Raw genomic sequence first — 14064 nt, forward strand, 5'->3', positions numbered from 1 at the left:
TACAACTCAAAAACCACCCTGCCTAACATCAAAGATCCTAGAATCCACTACTTTGCTTTTTAATGTAATTGCTTCCTTTGTTTGAAAAACTAAGCTAATGGAAATTGATGCTTTGTAATAAGGCAAACATATAATAAGTTGCAAAGATAGAAATGGCTGAAGGAAGTAAATTATTTAACTACAAAGTACAGGTTGTTGAAATTATCCAGGAAATTTGACAGCTGTGTCCTCTATAACTATAGAAAAGTTTATAATTGCATATTAGTATTGAGAAGACCACTGGACAGGTCTTATTTTCTGAACTGCTAGTAAGAATTTGAGAAGCTAAGACCCATGATTTTTAAATTCCTAAAGGCTCTGTAGTTACAAATGAAGTGATTTTCATCTTAACAGTTTAGTTGGTTTTAAGTGCAAAGCACATTCTATTATTTCCTTGTATATCCAGCAACATCAGTAAAATTTATTTTTCTAAACCAATTTGCTGCATTTAATTGCATTTGAATTTTTCTAAAATAAGTGCTAAGAGCAAACACTGCTGTAGCAATCAAGTGCAGCAATTACAGTAATTAAGCAATCAGTGTGTGCATCTGTATTTTCATCAGACTGTCCTACTAAAAGTATTGATCTTTTAGAGTCAGCCAGCATGACTTTCAACCCAAATTCCTATTCTACATATCTGTTCCTGCAAATGTTTTCACCATTTAGGAAAAATCAGAGCACAAAATGGACAAGTGTCTACCCTGAACTAGAAACCAGGTTATAAAGGGGACACAAATGACTAAGTCATTAGCAACCTGTTTGGATCTTTTATATCTAGGGTTCATTTGGCACTAGTTTTCCTTTCAGTGGGAAGTTTAACTTCAGAAAGATGAAAATGACCTGGCAAATTCACCTTTTAGGGTTGCTGTTCATCTTTCCGTGTGCTGAAATCTTGCCTGGTAGTCATATACACATAGCCCATATGTGTATGACATTCTCAGAGACTGTAATACGTACAATTTCATGAGAGAGATCCTGTAAGGCAGGTATTAACAGTTTCCACTGCTTTTTATAATGCCACTGGAATTGTATGGAAAGTTACACAGGGGAGTATGTGTTTATCCTCGTCTACAGTGGGCATTTGCTACTGATGACAGGTTTCTTAGGTAGAGTGATATTCAGCATATATATTGATCAGGGCTGATTGGAATCTAGGTGATTATTTATTGAAATAGTCAATTCTGGAGTTATTACTACACAGAAAATCGTTCAAGCAACACTGACACAGACAAGCACAAGGCATAGCTAAGCAGCGGTTTCAAGACTAAAAATTCCTCAGTTTCATTAAGAAAGAGAAGTTCCAAGATGAGAATAGAATGTGATTCATACTCTACTTGCCACTAAAAATGCGTCGTCCCGTCCCGTCCCCCCCCCCAGGAAAGGAAACCAAACCAAACCAACAAAGCAATGGGAAACAAAACCCAGGTCATAAATCTCGTAAAGGTCAGTGAAACTAGCGCGGGATGGAGGCGAACTGAAGACCGCCTTCCGTGCCGCCCGCCGGCTCTCTGATAGGCCCCTCCGCCCGCCCGCAGCCGCGGGAGCCCCTCAGAGCCGCGGCCCCTCCTCCAATCAGGCTCGGCCGGCACAGGGGGCGGGGCTCGGCCCGGCTCGAGTGCGGCCCGCCAGACCTGCGCGCGCCCGTCGACGGACCAGGCGTTCTTAAGTCGCAGGCGGCTCCCACGGCGCCAGAGGTAAGAATTGATTCAGCTTTCCGCCGGAGCTGGCGGGAGCGAGAGGTACGAGGAAGTTCTCGGCTTTGGGGTAGCCCCGCGTGGAGTTTTTCTGGTGCTTCGTACTCAGGCGTTGTTGGGGACACCTCTGGGTCCTGTGTCGCGGGGATGCGTAACGCGTGACGATGGGTTCACAGACGGATCGGGCCGAGGGACAGAGTAGCGCTTTCGCGCTCCGCGCCGAGGCGAGAGGGAGGGAAACTCCGGAGTGGAGACAAAGCAGCGGGAGCGGGAACATCCGGGTCACTCGCGCGGCCTCGATCCGGGACACGCGCGGCGGCGGCGGCTCTCGGTGAGGCCTGGCCGGGAGTGGGGCCGGGGTGGCCTCGGGGTCGGGCAGCGGAGCGGGGCTGGGTCGGGCCGGGCTGGCGCCCCTCACCTGCGATGGGGCGGGACGGGACTGGCGGCCACGGGCGTGCGGGCCTGGTGGCTCCTGCCTTGTGGCTGGGCCGGCCGGCGCACCACTGTCCGCCTGAGGCTCTGAGCACCCCGCAGGTCTCGGTGGTGGCGGGCGGAGGTCGCCGGGCAGGGTGTGGAACCGCTCGGCCTGCGCGAGCCGGTCCCGCCCCGCCGGGTATGTGCCCGGGAACGTCGGGCGGGCCCGCGGTGCCCCGTGCAGGCCTTGGGCGCTGCCCCGGCCCCTCGCGGGGCTGACGGGACCAGCGGCCCTCCGCGGTGGCGGGCGGTGCTCGGCCCTGTCCGGTTACTTGGCCGTCGAACACGGAGTCCATCGCCGTGCGGCATCTTCTGTTGTTTTATGTGCGACTCTGGTCGCCGCTCGGCCTCTTATACCTTTCTCTTGCCGCAAGCAGATGAGACTTTCTATCCCAGTCCAGAGTTAGCGTGCTTTGATTAAAGCTCAGACCGTGGCTTTCTCCACCTTTCTGAAAAATAAAGTTTGTGTAGTTCGGGGCAAACTACTTCGATAATAATGTCTTTCCATGTTAGTATTTAACCTGCAAAGTAAAAATGTGAGGCTAGCAGTCTTAACGTTTTGGGGTCTTTTTTCTTGCTGCTTGGAATCAGTAAGTCGTACTGAAAGTTCTTGAACCTCAAAGAGCATATTGTTGATGTGTTTAGAGAGTTGTTTGTGGCACGGGAAAGATTATTTGCAAGACGAGCATTTTGTATGTGAAAGTAGGTTGTTCCACTCCATCAGAAAGTGTAAATGGGTAAGATATTCTGTAATGAGGCACAAAAGTTTGCATCTGTGATGAGCGTGATGGTTTTATTTTGTCCTTTTTCTAAAGCAGGCAGTAACAGCAGCAAAGGCAAGCTAATGAGTAAATTTTGAAGTTTCTGTTAACTTTGAGTTGATGGCAGTAAAAGGGACATTAATAGCTCTTAATGGCAGGGGGGAATTTGGGGGATTAAACTCAAAACGTGAAAACTGGTCTCTTCGACTTTTGTGGCATGTGCAAAAAAAGGATTAAATAGACTTCCTCTGGTGCAGAATTCTTTCTGGTAATGTAGTACATTAATAGATTGGGATATGGAGAATTCATATTGACAGTTTGTTAGCAGATTGCTTTTGAGGGGATGCTTAACTAATGGGATCTTAGTTTGTGAAATGGGATTTCAGTCTTGTTTAATATTTTCTAATAGACTGATGAGGTTCTAGATGCTTGTCTGTTCTCTTCGATGTAACTGAAGTCTGGAAAGCAGATATGTGAAGCCTATTGTCTCTCATATGCACTGAAATTTTTCAGTGCTTAACTAAGTCAAATGCCTCAAGATTTGGAAACCTATTTGTAGAGCATTAGAAAAATCTTTATTGTATTAGGGCACAGTATAGTGTGTAACAAAAGTAAGTAGGATGCATGATCTGAAAACTCGGGATTCTTTTTTCAATTACTTGAAAAGTTACTGATGTTCTGCAGCAGATCCACTCTTTATTTACCCGGTGAGAAACTGGTATTTCCCTTGAGGTTGTAGGTAATTGGCTGTTAGCCACAGGAAATGTGTTAGAAAGCATTCTGTAATGCCAACCTTTTGGCAGAAAAAGTAGTTGAGTTTGGTGAACTATGTAAGAATATTTGGATGGTTTATAAGCAAATACAGTTTTCTCAGCCTATGATGAGAAGGTTAGTGTTAGTACAGTGGACTACCAGGTACCAAAAGCACAGCTGAAACTCTGCTGTATATGCCGTTCATTTACATCTCTTAAAACATGTTAAAACTTGCTCACAACATGCTAAAACTTGCTGCCTGTATAATTTCGTTAAGGAAGAGATTTTTTTGTTGCCTTTGGTTTTTGGTTTTTTTTTGTTTTTGTTTTTGTTTTTTTTTCAGTTTTGCTGGTATTTATTTTCAATGGCTCTGCATTTCCTGATTGTGAGCAGATTAAAATCTGAAGTCACGTGTACACATTCACTAAGTCCTGCAAGTCTTCTGCCATAATTAAGATAGAGGCGTATATGTTGGGAATACTGGAGGAAAACTGGACTGAATGTAGGACTATTTTTGTGTGTGTGCATGTCCACTGAGTGTGCATTGTCCCTTTTAAAAAGCTTTATTTGACACTAATTTGGTTGCTACTTTGAAAGTGAATTAGGGAATATGGCTGTCTAGGCAAAACAGGCTTAAAAGGCTGAAGAACAGATTTAAAATACATATTGTCCTAGGAACTGTATACATTGTTTAGTCTGGTATTTTTAAAGATCTACAGTTCATATGCTTATAATAGTAGTAGACTGAATTACTTCTTATAAGTAATCAACATATTGAGTGAAATTCTGCATAATTCTTAACCAGTGTGTAAGGGTTTGTTTTAATAGGGTTGAAACAGGACTTTGAGTCACTCTGTGAACTTGTTAAGTGGAAGCATTCTACTCTTCTGCTGTCAAAAAGGTTTACGAGGTACATGTGGAATTGAGAACAAATTGGCCTGACTTCTCCCATTGCCAATTATCATCTCTTAATTAAAATGTGTGGAAGTGCAGTTATAAGAAGGATTAAAAACCTTCATTGGAATTTGAACAGGTGGCTAGTGAAACCCTGCGTTTAGATACAGTTTGACAATAAAAAATAAACTCACTTTGAGTACTGTTATGGTGAATGGAGTATCATCCCCTGAATTTGAAAGCACCACGCGTGCAATCATCCTGTTTAGAACTGTTGTTCTGTGTCATGCAGTAGTGAAAGACCGGTGCTCTGCATATTTTTTCTGTAGTTGTGGTCGCCATGCTTGGCTACTACTAAGGCAGTGAAGGGGCAGAAATATTCTTCAGTTTGTACTGGAATTTAAAATCTGTCTTGTGGAATGAGCTGCTGGCACTTCCTTAGCTGAGCTCTGTGTTGCTCCCTGTTCCTGCTGTTGTCTAGAAATCTTATAGCTGCATCACTGTAAAACTGAGATGACTTTGTTAAATTCTATATCCCTGTGGCTTTTCTGGGGAATACTGGCTTTCAGTGGGAATTTACCCAAAAAGTAGTATTTCATATTCCCATTTGCCAGAAATGGGAGAAATGCAGAGAATTGCCTACAGAAGAAATTTGCCATGCCTCACGTGGTGTAGGAAGGAGATAAACAGAGTGTATCAGTTGCACAAGTAGGAAGTCTGAGCACTTTTTCCATTGCTAATAGTGTTTCTGTTGTCAAGCTACTGTTAAAGTTTATTCTAAGATTGGGTTCAAATATAAAGCAGTAAGGTAAGGATGGAATTTTGTAGGTCAAGTCCAGTTACTTAGAACTCGATGGCACGGGGAAACTTGTTGTTATTCCTGATGATAAATTCTGCTGGTTGTGCAGAAACATGTGTCTAGGTTATTGAAGTGAAAATGAGAGGTCAAAATTACTCTTGAGTGGGCTTTTAAACATAATGCATTGTTTCTGCTGTAAGTAAAAGTGTATGCTAATAGCAATTACTTTTGTTGTAGAGGGATTCTGAATATGTCTGGCATAGCTCTTAGCAGACTTGCACAGGAGAGAAAAGCCTGGAGAAAAGATCATCCATTTGTAAGTACGAAAGCTACTGAATATCTGACTCTGCAATTGTTTCAGTGTTCCGGTGATGATTTTGTCATTACCCTGATAGGATTAGTAGTGCAAAAAGAAGTAACTCTGTGTAAAGATAAAATGTGTCACAAAGTATTTTAAGTACATCTTGTAAAATCCTCACCATATGTCTTATTGCCTTGATTCAGGGATTTGTAGCAGTACCTACAAAAAATCCAGATGGCACGATGAATCTAATGAACTGGGAGTGTGCTATTCCAGGAAAGAAAGGGGTAAGACTTACTGTTCTCCTGATTTCTCATTTATGGTGAAAAGTAATGTAAGTTGCCTACGCATTACATTGACAATTGAGAATTTACCTTATGTATAGTTTAATAATGAAGTTTGTGTCCTGCTGCTACTTTAGAATTAAAAGTGCTGTGGACTAGGAATATTGGACAAAGTGTAGTGTAAACCTGTTCAACTCCTGTCACTTAGCACCTGAAGAATACAAGTTTTCAGAGGAGTGTTTAAGAGTCTTCTGGAGGTTGTCTTCTGCTTCTTCTTGTTTCTTCTGAAATACTACTATTAATTATTTGGGGGTTTCAATTCTTTCTTTCAGGTCTTCAGTGTGGGACTTTTTTTGCCTTGCCTTTTCTACTGCCTTTTGCCAATTTGCCTAAATACCCTTGATGATCTTGTTTCTTAGATTCTCAGAAAGTTTGTGTGTAGGCAAGACCTGCAGGATCTGCGATGCTGCCCTAGTTGAATGCTGGACATAATATTGCTGTTAGAGTTACAACTTAGTTTTGGTAGTAGTGCTCTGGGCGCAGCATTAGTTAGTTCTTAAAAAGCACAAACAAATATTCTAACACAGTCTAAGGAAAAACTCGTCCCCTTATCTTCTGCCTGAACAAGACTATTCCCCATAACAGTTTATGTTCCTTATGGAGGTGTCACTTTTAAATACTTAGGTAAAATTTATACGCCATACAAAATCTTCATGTTATGGCTTTGAAGTTTTGTAAACCGCAAAGTGGAGCGGACAAGGCCTTAAAGCTTGCTTCATGTGTACCAGAAAATGTGTCACACCTGGAAAAGATCAGTTAGGCTGATGTGATTCCTGCTAATAAAAAAATTATATTTAACAAGAAGCAGCATGACTTATTCATCTCTATCAGACCAAGCAGTTGGTCTCTATTCCCTTTGTGTTTGGAGGCATCCTGTACTGCAGCTGTTTTCCCTGAGATGAGTAGTTGAAAACACCAGGATGCTTTCTTGTCAGCCAGATTAAATATTGAAGCGGCGTTAGTCCTGGGTGGGATACTCTGTTCACTTATTTGACAGCAAATCACTTGTTAACTACCTAAAATTTGACTCAAAAAACATCTGCAACTAGTCCCATAATGCAATATGGTCTTGATGATACTGCTGTCATACTGTTAGCGTTAGTAGGGCTTCTGAGTGTCTGCTATCTTTCCCCCATAAGGTATGTTGCTGTATCAGAAAAATGATAAAAACTTTGCCAACTGTTCTGTTCTTCTGTGTAAATTATTAAAAGCTGTTTGCCTTCCTGTGTGACTGAAAGCAAACAAAAATTTTATTCATCAAAAACCTTGTAATTTCTAAAGAGGAACTCCTCTGAGAAGGTACGGAGAATGGATTTTTCTAGTTGTTGACAACTGGCTACAGCAATTTAGAACAAGCTCTTTAAATACACTACAGCAAATAGAATAAAACTCATTCACTTCTGGAAGTGTATTATCTTATTAATTCCTAGCATGTTTTTCTTCCTTTTCTAGCTTGAGATTTTGCGTAATGAATACCAATGACAATGAAGTGATTTCTCTGTCTTCATGTAGGTTTTTTGGATGTTTTGATTTTCATTCAGCTAAAAATCATAGTTCATATAGGAAATAATAAAAAAATTCCTTCTGAGGTGGTCTTCAAGCATGTCTGTCTGTGAGGATAAGATTTGATCAGTTTTGCTTTTAAGATGTGAGACCATCTTTACTCCATTTGTTTTAGAAAAATCAACCCAACATTTACTTTCATTACAGTGTTTCCATAGCAAGGGGAAGTTACAGAGAAGTAGCAGAGAAATAAATTTTATAGCTATTAGAATATTTTCTACATTTCTGCACTTCTGACAAACTGGGTTCTGATAAGAAGATGGGCTCTTTTCTCTATATGTTTTGTATATTTGAGACAGTCTTTTTCTCTATTGCTAGATGTTTTTTTCTCGTTTGTATGACACTTTTGTATAGTGCTGTCTTATTTGGTTTGCTCTCTGTCATGGAAGCTGCTCCTATTAGTGTCCTTCCCAGTGCTGGGTAGGGATAAAGAGCCTCTTAAATTTTCTTGTAATACAGAAAGATGGAATCTGTGAGCCTACATTCTACCAAACGCAGACAGGGTTAGTTTACACTAGTGAATCTCATTAACTGTAGCAGTTGTACAGTTCTGTCTGCATTTTTAGTTAATTTATGGTTTTATTAACCACATTCTCATAAGGCACAAGAGAAGCCATTTACATTCCCATGCTTAAGGGATGTATCCCTCTCCTATCTTCTGAGACTTTAGTGGGGGTACAACAGCCCCTTCCTCGTTCTACATTTATAGTGTAAAACTTCAGCAGTATCCTGTTCTTAGGCAGTGTGAAAATTTTACATTTATATGAAATTACTGGTGATGACTCTGACTGTGTTGATGAGTTGACATCACTTAGTAGCTGAAGAAAGAAACCCTGTCCTTTCTACTTCACCTTCTTCTATAGGTAGAATAGTTTACCGTAGTCTAGACAGTGTGCTACAGTGCAGGACAGCTATTTTCTGCCGTGTAGCAGAAGAATGTCTTGTGCTTTGCCTGAGAAGCTGTATTCTTGGTAAACTTTTTTCCACAATTTTGACTTTTCCTTTCTGTAACCAAATTCTACATTAACTCTTGATAGACACCATGGGAAGGAGGCTTATTTAAACTACGGATGCTTTTCAAGGATGACTACCCTTCTTCACCCCCAAAATGTAAGTAAAATTACCACAGGTAATTAAAATATGAATCTGTTCTTTTTCTGCTACCATGTATAACTTAGTAGATCTTCAGATACCTAGTCTCCTTAAGGTTTTGAACTGAATTTTCCTTATATCATCTCAAACTTCACCTATTACAGAAACTTGAAAACATCTATTCCATTGCATGGTTTCTTGGTTCTTGAATTGGATACCTTCTCAGAGCAATGACAGTGGTTACAAATTGCTCTTTTGACAGCAATTCATCTATCATCACATTCGCATATTTAAGCTCTGTCAGCTCCTGGCTACTCCTTTTGTTTGATACCTCCTAAATACATGTAACTCAGGGGCAAACATCTCTGGTAACTGAAAACATTTCACATTATTTTCTTCAAAAATACCAGTTTTCACATCCTGACAATGTTAAAGGAATTGTCATGCTTTATTATAAGATGTATATGTGACTGAAAAACTTCCTGCCAGTGCAGCTTCTGAAGTACCACTGAACTTCATAGGGCAGCAAGACTGTTATGTCTTGTGAATACTTGCAATGTCAGATGGATGAGAAAACTTCACTAATATGTACATGTTTCATGTATTGCAAAGGGAGTGTTCATTACTTTACTGAAGATGCTAGCTGTTGCATTTAAGTCCTGTAAAGATTAAAAGCAATGCCAGAATGTAGATTGAGCGGCAGAAGGAAAGCTACACAAGCTGTCAGTTAGTCTTGTAATTTAAACTTGGTTCCTTTGGTTCCGTGCATCTTGATTATGCATAGGAAAATATGAAATTGAAAAAAATGCTAAGAACTTAAGTCATCTTTATATGAAACTTTCATTATTTTAAAGTGAGGAGAGAAAAGATGAGTGAAGGGTAGTATCTTTCCCTTATAAAGTAGTATGTAAAGCTGAAAAGACAGAATTGTTTTTAAAAGGTCTTTATCACAAAGTTACTATGAATTACTTTGTCTGTTTCCATTCCTAAACCAAAAGATTACCAGTCAAAAAGACAATGTTGGATTGCCTGGATTGATATCACAGATGTGATGGAGTTTCTGTTTTAGGTACGGGCTGAGCCAAGAAGAAAACTGGTATTAATAGCTCCAGAAATTGGTGGGGTTTTACTTGGGGCTTTTTTGCCAGTGTTGGTGTGGTGATTTTTGGGTTTTGTTTTCCCCCAACTGATCTAACCCAACTCTCTGATCTTCCTCTTAGCACTGTATGCAAGTCATTTCCTCTTCTTTATCAGGTAAATTTGAACCACCGTTATTCCACCCAAACGTGTATCCTTCAGGCACCGTGTGTCTCTCCATCTTAGAGGAGGATAAGGACTGGCGGCCAGCAATCACAATTAAACAGGTCATTAGTTGTACTTGGACATGTTCTTAATACTTTTGCTTTGCTTGCTTATCTGATGCAAGTATAAGATGTTCACTGTGTGTACCTAAACTGGTTTCTAAGGGTTTTTCACTGAATCTCTATTAGTAGTACCCATAATATATGCCTGTTACTTCTATTCCTTTTTTCCATAGATCTTGTTAGGCATACAAGAACTTCTAAATGAACCAAATATTCAAGACCCAGCTCAAGCAGAGGCTTACACAATTTACTGGTAAGTGTCTTTGCATATGAGCCTGAAAGTTGTCATATTGCTTCCAAGTGTCTGTTACTTGTAGTATAACATGTAAATGTTTTTACAAATGACATGGGTAATTTTCTTACCTTCATTACTGTATTCTGTGGAGATGTCTAGATTGTGCTAAACTTGAACAAAATAGTAGCTGCATGGCTGTTAGGCTAGTGGAGCTTTTAATAGCAAAGCAGCAGCAATAAGATGTGAAGGCTCCCTATATCAAGATTTTCATCCTGGTTCTAGACTAACAGAGAGTCCGTTCCCTTAAACGCCAAATAGTAACAATGTGGTGTAATGGTATCAGGAGACCAGGAGGAGACTGAATTAGGTGACAGTTCACATTTGTCAGTACAGGAGTAACTTACTTCTGCCCAGTGGTACATACCTGTAAGAACTTGTGCCTGAAGGACAAAGGAGAGCTGTGGTCAGTGTAGGAAACATGGCATCTTGGGAAAACTACATTTTCCAGAACAATAGGTTGAAAAGTACAGAATGCCTGTAGCTTTAGCAGAATGAAGTTTGCATTGATTAGGAAAGGAGATAATTTGTGAGCTAAAGAGACTTTTTTTTCGGTTTCTTTGTTAGTTTGTTAGGTTTTTTTTAGGCTTAGTCTTAGAAGTTTTTCCACCATTAAAAGAGGATATCTGTTCTATAATCTTTAGGGAAGCAAAGCATTTTAAACAAATGCTTTTGGCACTGGTAGCTACTGAAATAATAACCAAGGTGGAATTGTGGGATTACAATTCTGGACAGAAGGAGGCCTCCAGGAGAGTGACAAGTTTGAAAAATAACATGAAATGTGACTGTACTTGCAAGCTATGTTAAATATGTTTTTTAGGGTCCTAGTGAAAAGGAAACATAAGGATGGATAGTGGGTTTTGCATTTAATTAATGGCTTCACTCAGTGTTATTTTTTTAAAGTACTTACAGAAGGCTTGATGGAGTTGAGTGCATATGGAAGACAGTTAAGTGGCCACAGTTGCAGGAGCCAGGAATGATGAAGGCGGCCTCAATAATATACTTCTATACACGTATAGATAGTCTGTGTTTTATTCTTTTTAATAGTCTCCCACGTGCATGTATATACAAAACCAGTCTTGGCTAGTCTTGTTTCTGTTTAAAGTGCTTCCAGGGGGAAAAATACCTGTTTAGCTTAAAATAATTACAAGATTTTTGTTACTTCAAGTATGTATAGTCTCCCGTTTATGCTTTTCATGTCTCTTGGACATGCAGAGTATTTCAGATGGGTTATTATTATTCTGCAGTCTGAGAGTGTCTCTCGCTACTTAGTGATTGTCTGGTAGAAGTTAAACAGAGCAGGATTGTGCACGCATCTGTAATGTTGGCATAGTTGATAAATACTGCAGAAGATGCACCATTGTACATAGAGGTCTTTTGGTCAAGTTGTTAAACTTTCAAGAATAAACATTCAGAATAATAATACATATTCTCAGGATTCCTTTGGTACTGTCATTCAGTAACTTTAGCACTCCTAAGGTGCTAGCCTACTTCCTACTCTTCACTGTAGGCATTCCGTGTCTCCTATGGAAGGCGTTCTTCTGTGTGGATTCGATGGGTGCCAGACTTAACAGCTAGGCTATGTTTTCATGTGGCAATGCAATGTAACTTTGAGGAAAAAATGTAGAATAAAGTTTGTAAATCTCTTAATGAGAAGAGACAGTCTTCAGTCTCTTTGCTAGCAGTTGTTCATTGCATGTGACCACAACTGGTTTCATTTCTTCCCCCCAATCTGTCAAGTTCTGAGGATATAATTTGCTGCCTTTTTTTCTTTCACTGCAGCAAGCCTTGGTAGCTGAAAGTAAGTTAAGTTTACTGCAAAGCTATTTGCAAAATCTAAGCACTCTAAATTATCTCTGGCAGAAGAGTAATGGTTACAAATTTTTGTTTAGCTCAACTCACACTTCTGACGGCTAATACAGAATGGACAACTGAATGTAAATGAATGCTTTACTAAGGTGCTGCTTCATTGGCACAAGAACAGAAGACAAACAACTTGCCCTTTTACATCTCGAGTCAGAAGCTTAGTGACTGGACATAGTTCCCTCATCAGTAGTAACTATGCTACACTTAGCTGTGTGGAGCTACCTTTTTTTCCCTAACTGAAGATTAGGATAAACCTAAATCTGTGAGTCAGGGTCTGTAGATATAAAGGCGGAAATGACCACACCATTGTCATTCTCCTGTTTCCTAGGAGTGTTTCCATTTTCTCTCCAAAGCAGTAAAGATGATAATTTAAAACCATATGAAGTCGACCAGCCATTAGTGAACTGTTATTTGTACTGTTAGGGTATGGAATTTGTTATTAATGACCTCAGGTCTTAATGTGAGTGGGGAGTAGAAAAATTCAGATGAACAAGGGAATGTTTGCACATGAGGTACAGTTGGTCTCAAGAAGAGCAGGTGCAAACCCATTTGAATAGACTGGTACAGTACAAAGTCAGTGCAATCATTTGACAACAGGTGATGGAAGTAACTAGTTGAACAGTACCATACTTGTCCAGAAAAGTCTTTAATTTATTGTAGAGTTCCGTGGATTGCTATCCAAAAGGTTTGCCTTCAGCAATGATTTGTTTCTCTTCATTTTGAAACTAACCCTGTAATACAGCCTCTGATTTTTCCAGCTATAATTACCCTTTCTCTTTTCAGCCAAAACAGAGTGGAATATGAAAAGAGGGTTCGAGCACAAGCCAAGAAGTTTGCACCATCATAAGCATTTGTCACGCAGCATCTTAAAAAGGAAGGGATTGGTTTGGCAAGAACTTGTTTACAAAACTTTTGCAAAATGTAATGTTGCTATGTACAATTAATATCCACATAAGGGGAGGGGGTTGTATGTGTGCCATTTTCCATATTCGCCAGTTGTATACAGTTCTAAATTTGCTGAATTGCCCCCAGTTTTTTCATACAGGGTCTCTTCCTTCAGTCTTTTGTATTTTTGATTGTTATGTAAAACTTGCTTTTATTTTAATATTGATGTCAGTATTTCAACTGCTGTAAAATTATAAACTTTTATACTTCTATAAATTCACTAGTATCTCTAGTTACTTTGCTATCTGATGCAGGCATGCTTTAAAATGTTAGAACTATATTTAGCCTCTAGCTGGCTGTATGAAAAAAAATCATGCCCTCCACCCCCTTCCCTCCCTAAATTTGTTTTTTCTATCTTTCAGAAACTAGGTTGTTATTGCTTAAGAGCCTCTGAGATCCAAAGTTAGCCAGCATCCTTATTCTGCATCACTTTCTTTGTGTTTATATGGCATTCTGTCTGTGTTGCTGTTTAGAGTAAATAAACTGTTTATATAAAGGGCTTTGTTTCATTTATCTTCATTAAAATTATTAAAAGACAGCCATTTAAACGGCTCTGGACACTATTCAGTGCAAGTTGTTTTTAAGGCCTGTGATGCTGCATTTGCCTTTGGTTTAGATGTTGCTTTCATTTGTTTTGCCGGTCCCTGACCTGGAGCAGGTATGTGGCCCGTCCTTGGGCCATGTGTGGTAACTGCAGCAAGTTAATTCTGATCAGTTCCTCTAGCAGAGATCAGTTGCTTACTGTGCATAATGGGATCAGCATACTGGTGTGACCATGTTAATATAAAAAACGTGAGCTTTAGACTGATACGAACAATAATAGAAGTTGTCCAAGGAATGCTGAGGATTTTCAAATGGCGCTTGTTTATTATTGCTAGAAGTA

At 39.9% G+C, this 14064-nt stretch overlaps 1 protein-coding gene across 3 annotated transcripts; it reads left to right on the forward strand.

Annotated features, from left to right (window-relative positions):
• Positions 1-1643: 1643 nt before the first annotated feature.
• On the forward strand, positions 1644-13672 carry UBE2I (ubiquitin conjugating enzyme E2 I). 3 transcript variants are annotated; one of them, XM_058815857.1, is made up of 7 exons: positions 1644-1733; positions 5652-5730; positions 5919-6002; positions 8660-8732; positions 9969-10078; positions 10252-10331; positions 13020-13672. In XM_058815857.1, the coding sequence occupies exons 2-7, from the start codon at positions 5665-5667 to the stop codon at positions 13081-13083; spliced, it is 477 nt and encodes a 158-aa protein (XP_058671840.1). In that variant the 5' UTR covers positions 1644-1733; positions 5652-5664; the 3' UTR covers positions 13084-13672. The 3 variants fall into 3 exon arrangements, with proteins under 3 accessions (XP_058671840.1, XP_058671841.1, XP_058671839.1); XM_058815858.1 differs by lacking the exon at positions 1644-1733 and adding an exon at positions 1746-1778; XM_058815856.1 differs by lacking the exon at positions 1644-1733 and adding an exon at positions 1957-2064.
• The last annotated feature ends 392 nt before the right edge of the window (positions 13673-14064 follow it).

This window comes from Ammospiza caudacuta, chromosome 17 (genome assembly GCF_027887145.1).
Source record: "Ammospiza caudacuta isolate bAmmCau1 chromosome 17, bAmmCau1.pri, whole genome shotgun sequence".
In the NCBI taxonomy this organism is placed as follows: Eukaryota; Metazoa; Chordata; class Aves; order Passeriformes; family Passerellidae; genus Ammospiza; species Ammospiza caudacuta.

What these genes read in the sequence shown, in the direction of transcription:
- UBE2I (XM_058815857.1), top strand. Translation starts at nt 5,665, where the DNA reads ATGTCTGGCATAGCTCTTAGCAGACTTGCACAGGAGAGAAAAGCCTGG. An exon ending in CAGCAATCACAATTAAACAG is followed by an intron (nt 10,079 to 10,251) that starts GTCATTAGTTGT and finishes TTTTTTCCATAG; the next exon opens with ATCTTGTTAGGCATACAAGA. An exon ending in GAGGCTTACACAATTTACTG is followed by an intron (nt 10,332 to 13,019) that starts GTAAGTGTCTTT and finishes TTCTCTTTTCAG; the next exon opens with CCAAAACAGAGTGGAATATG.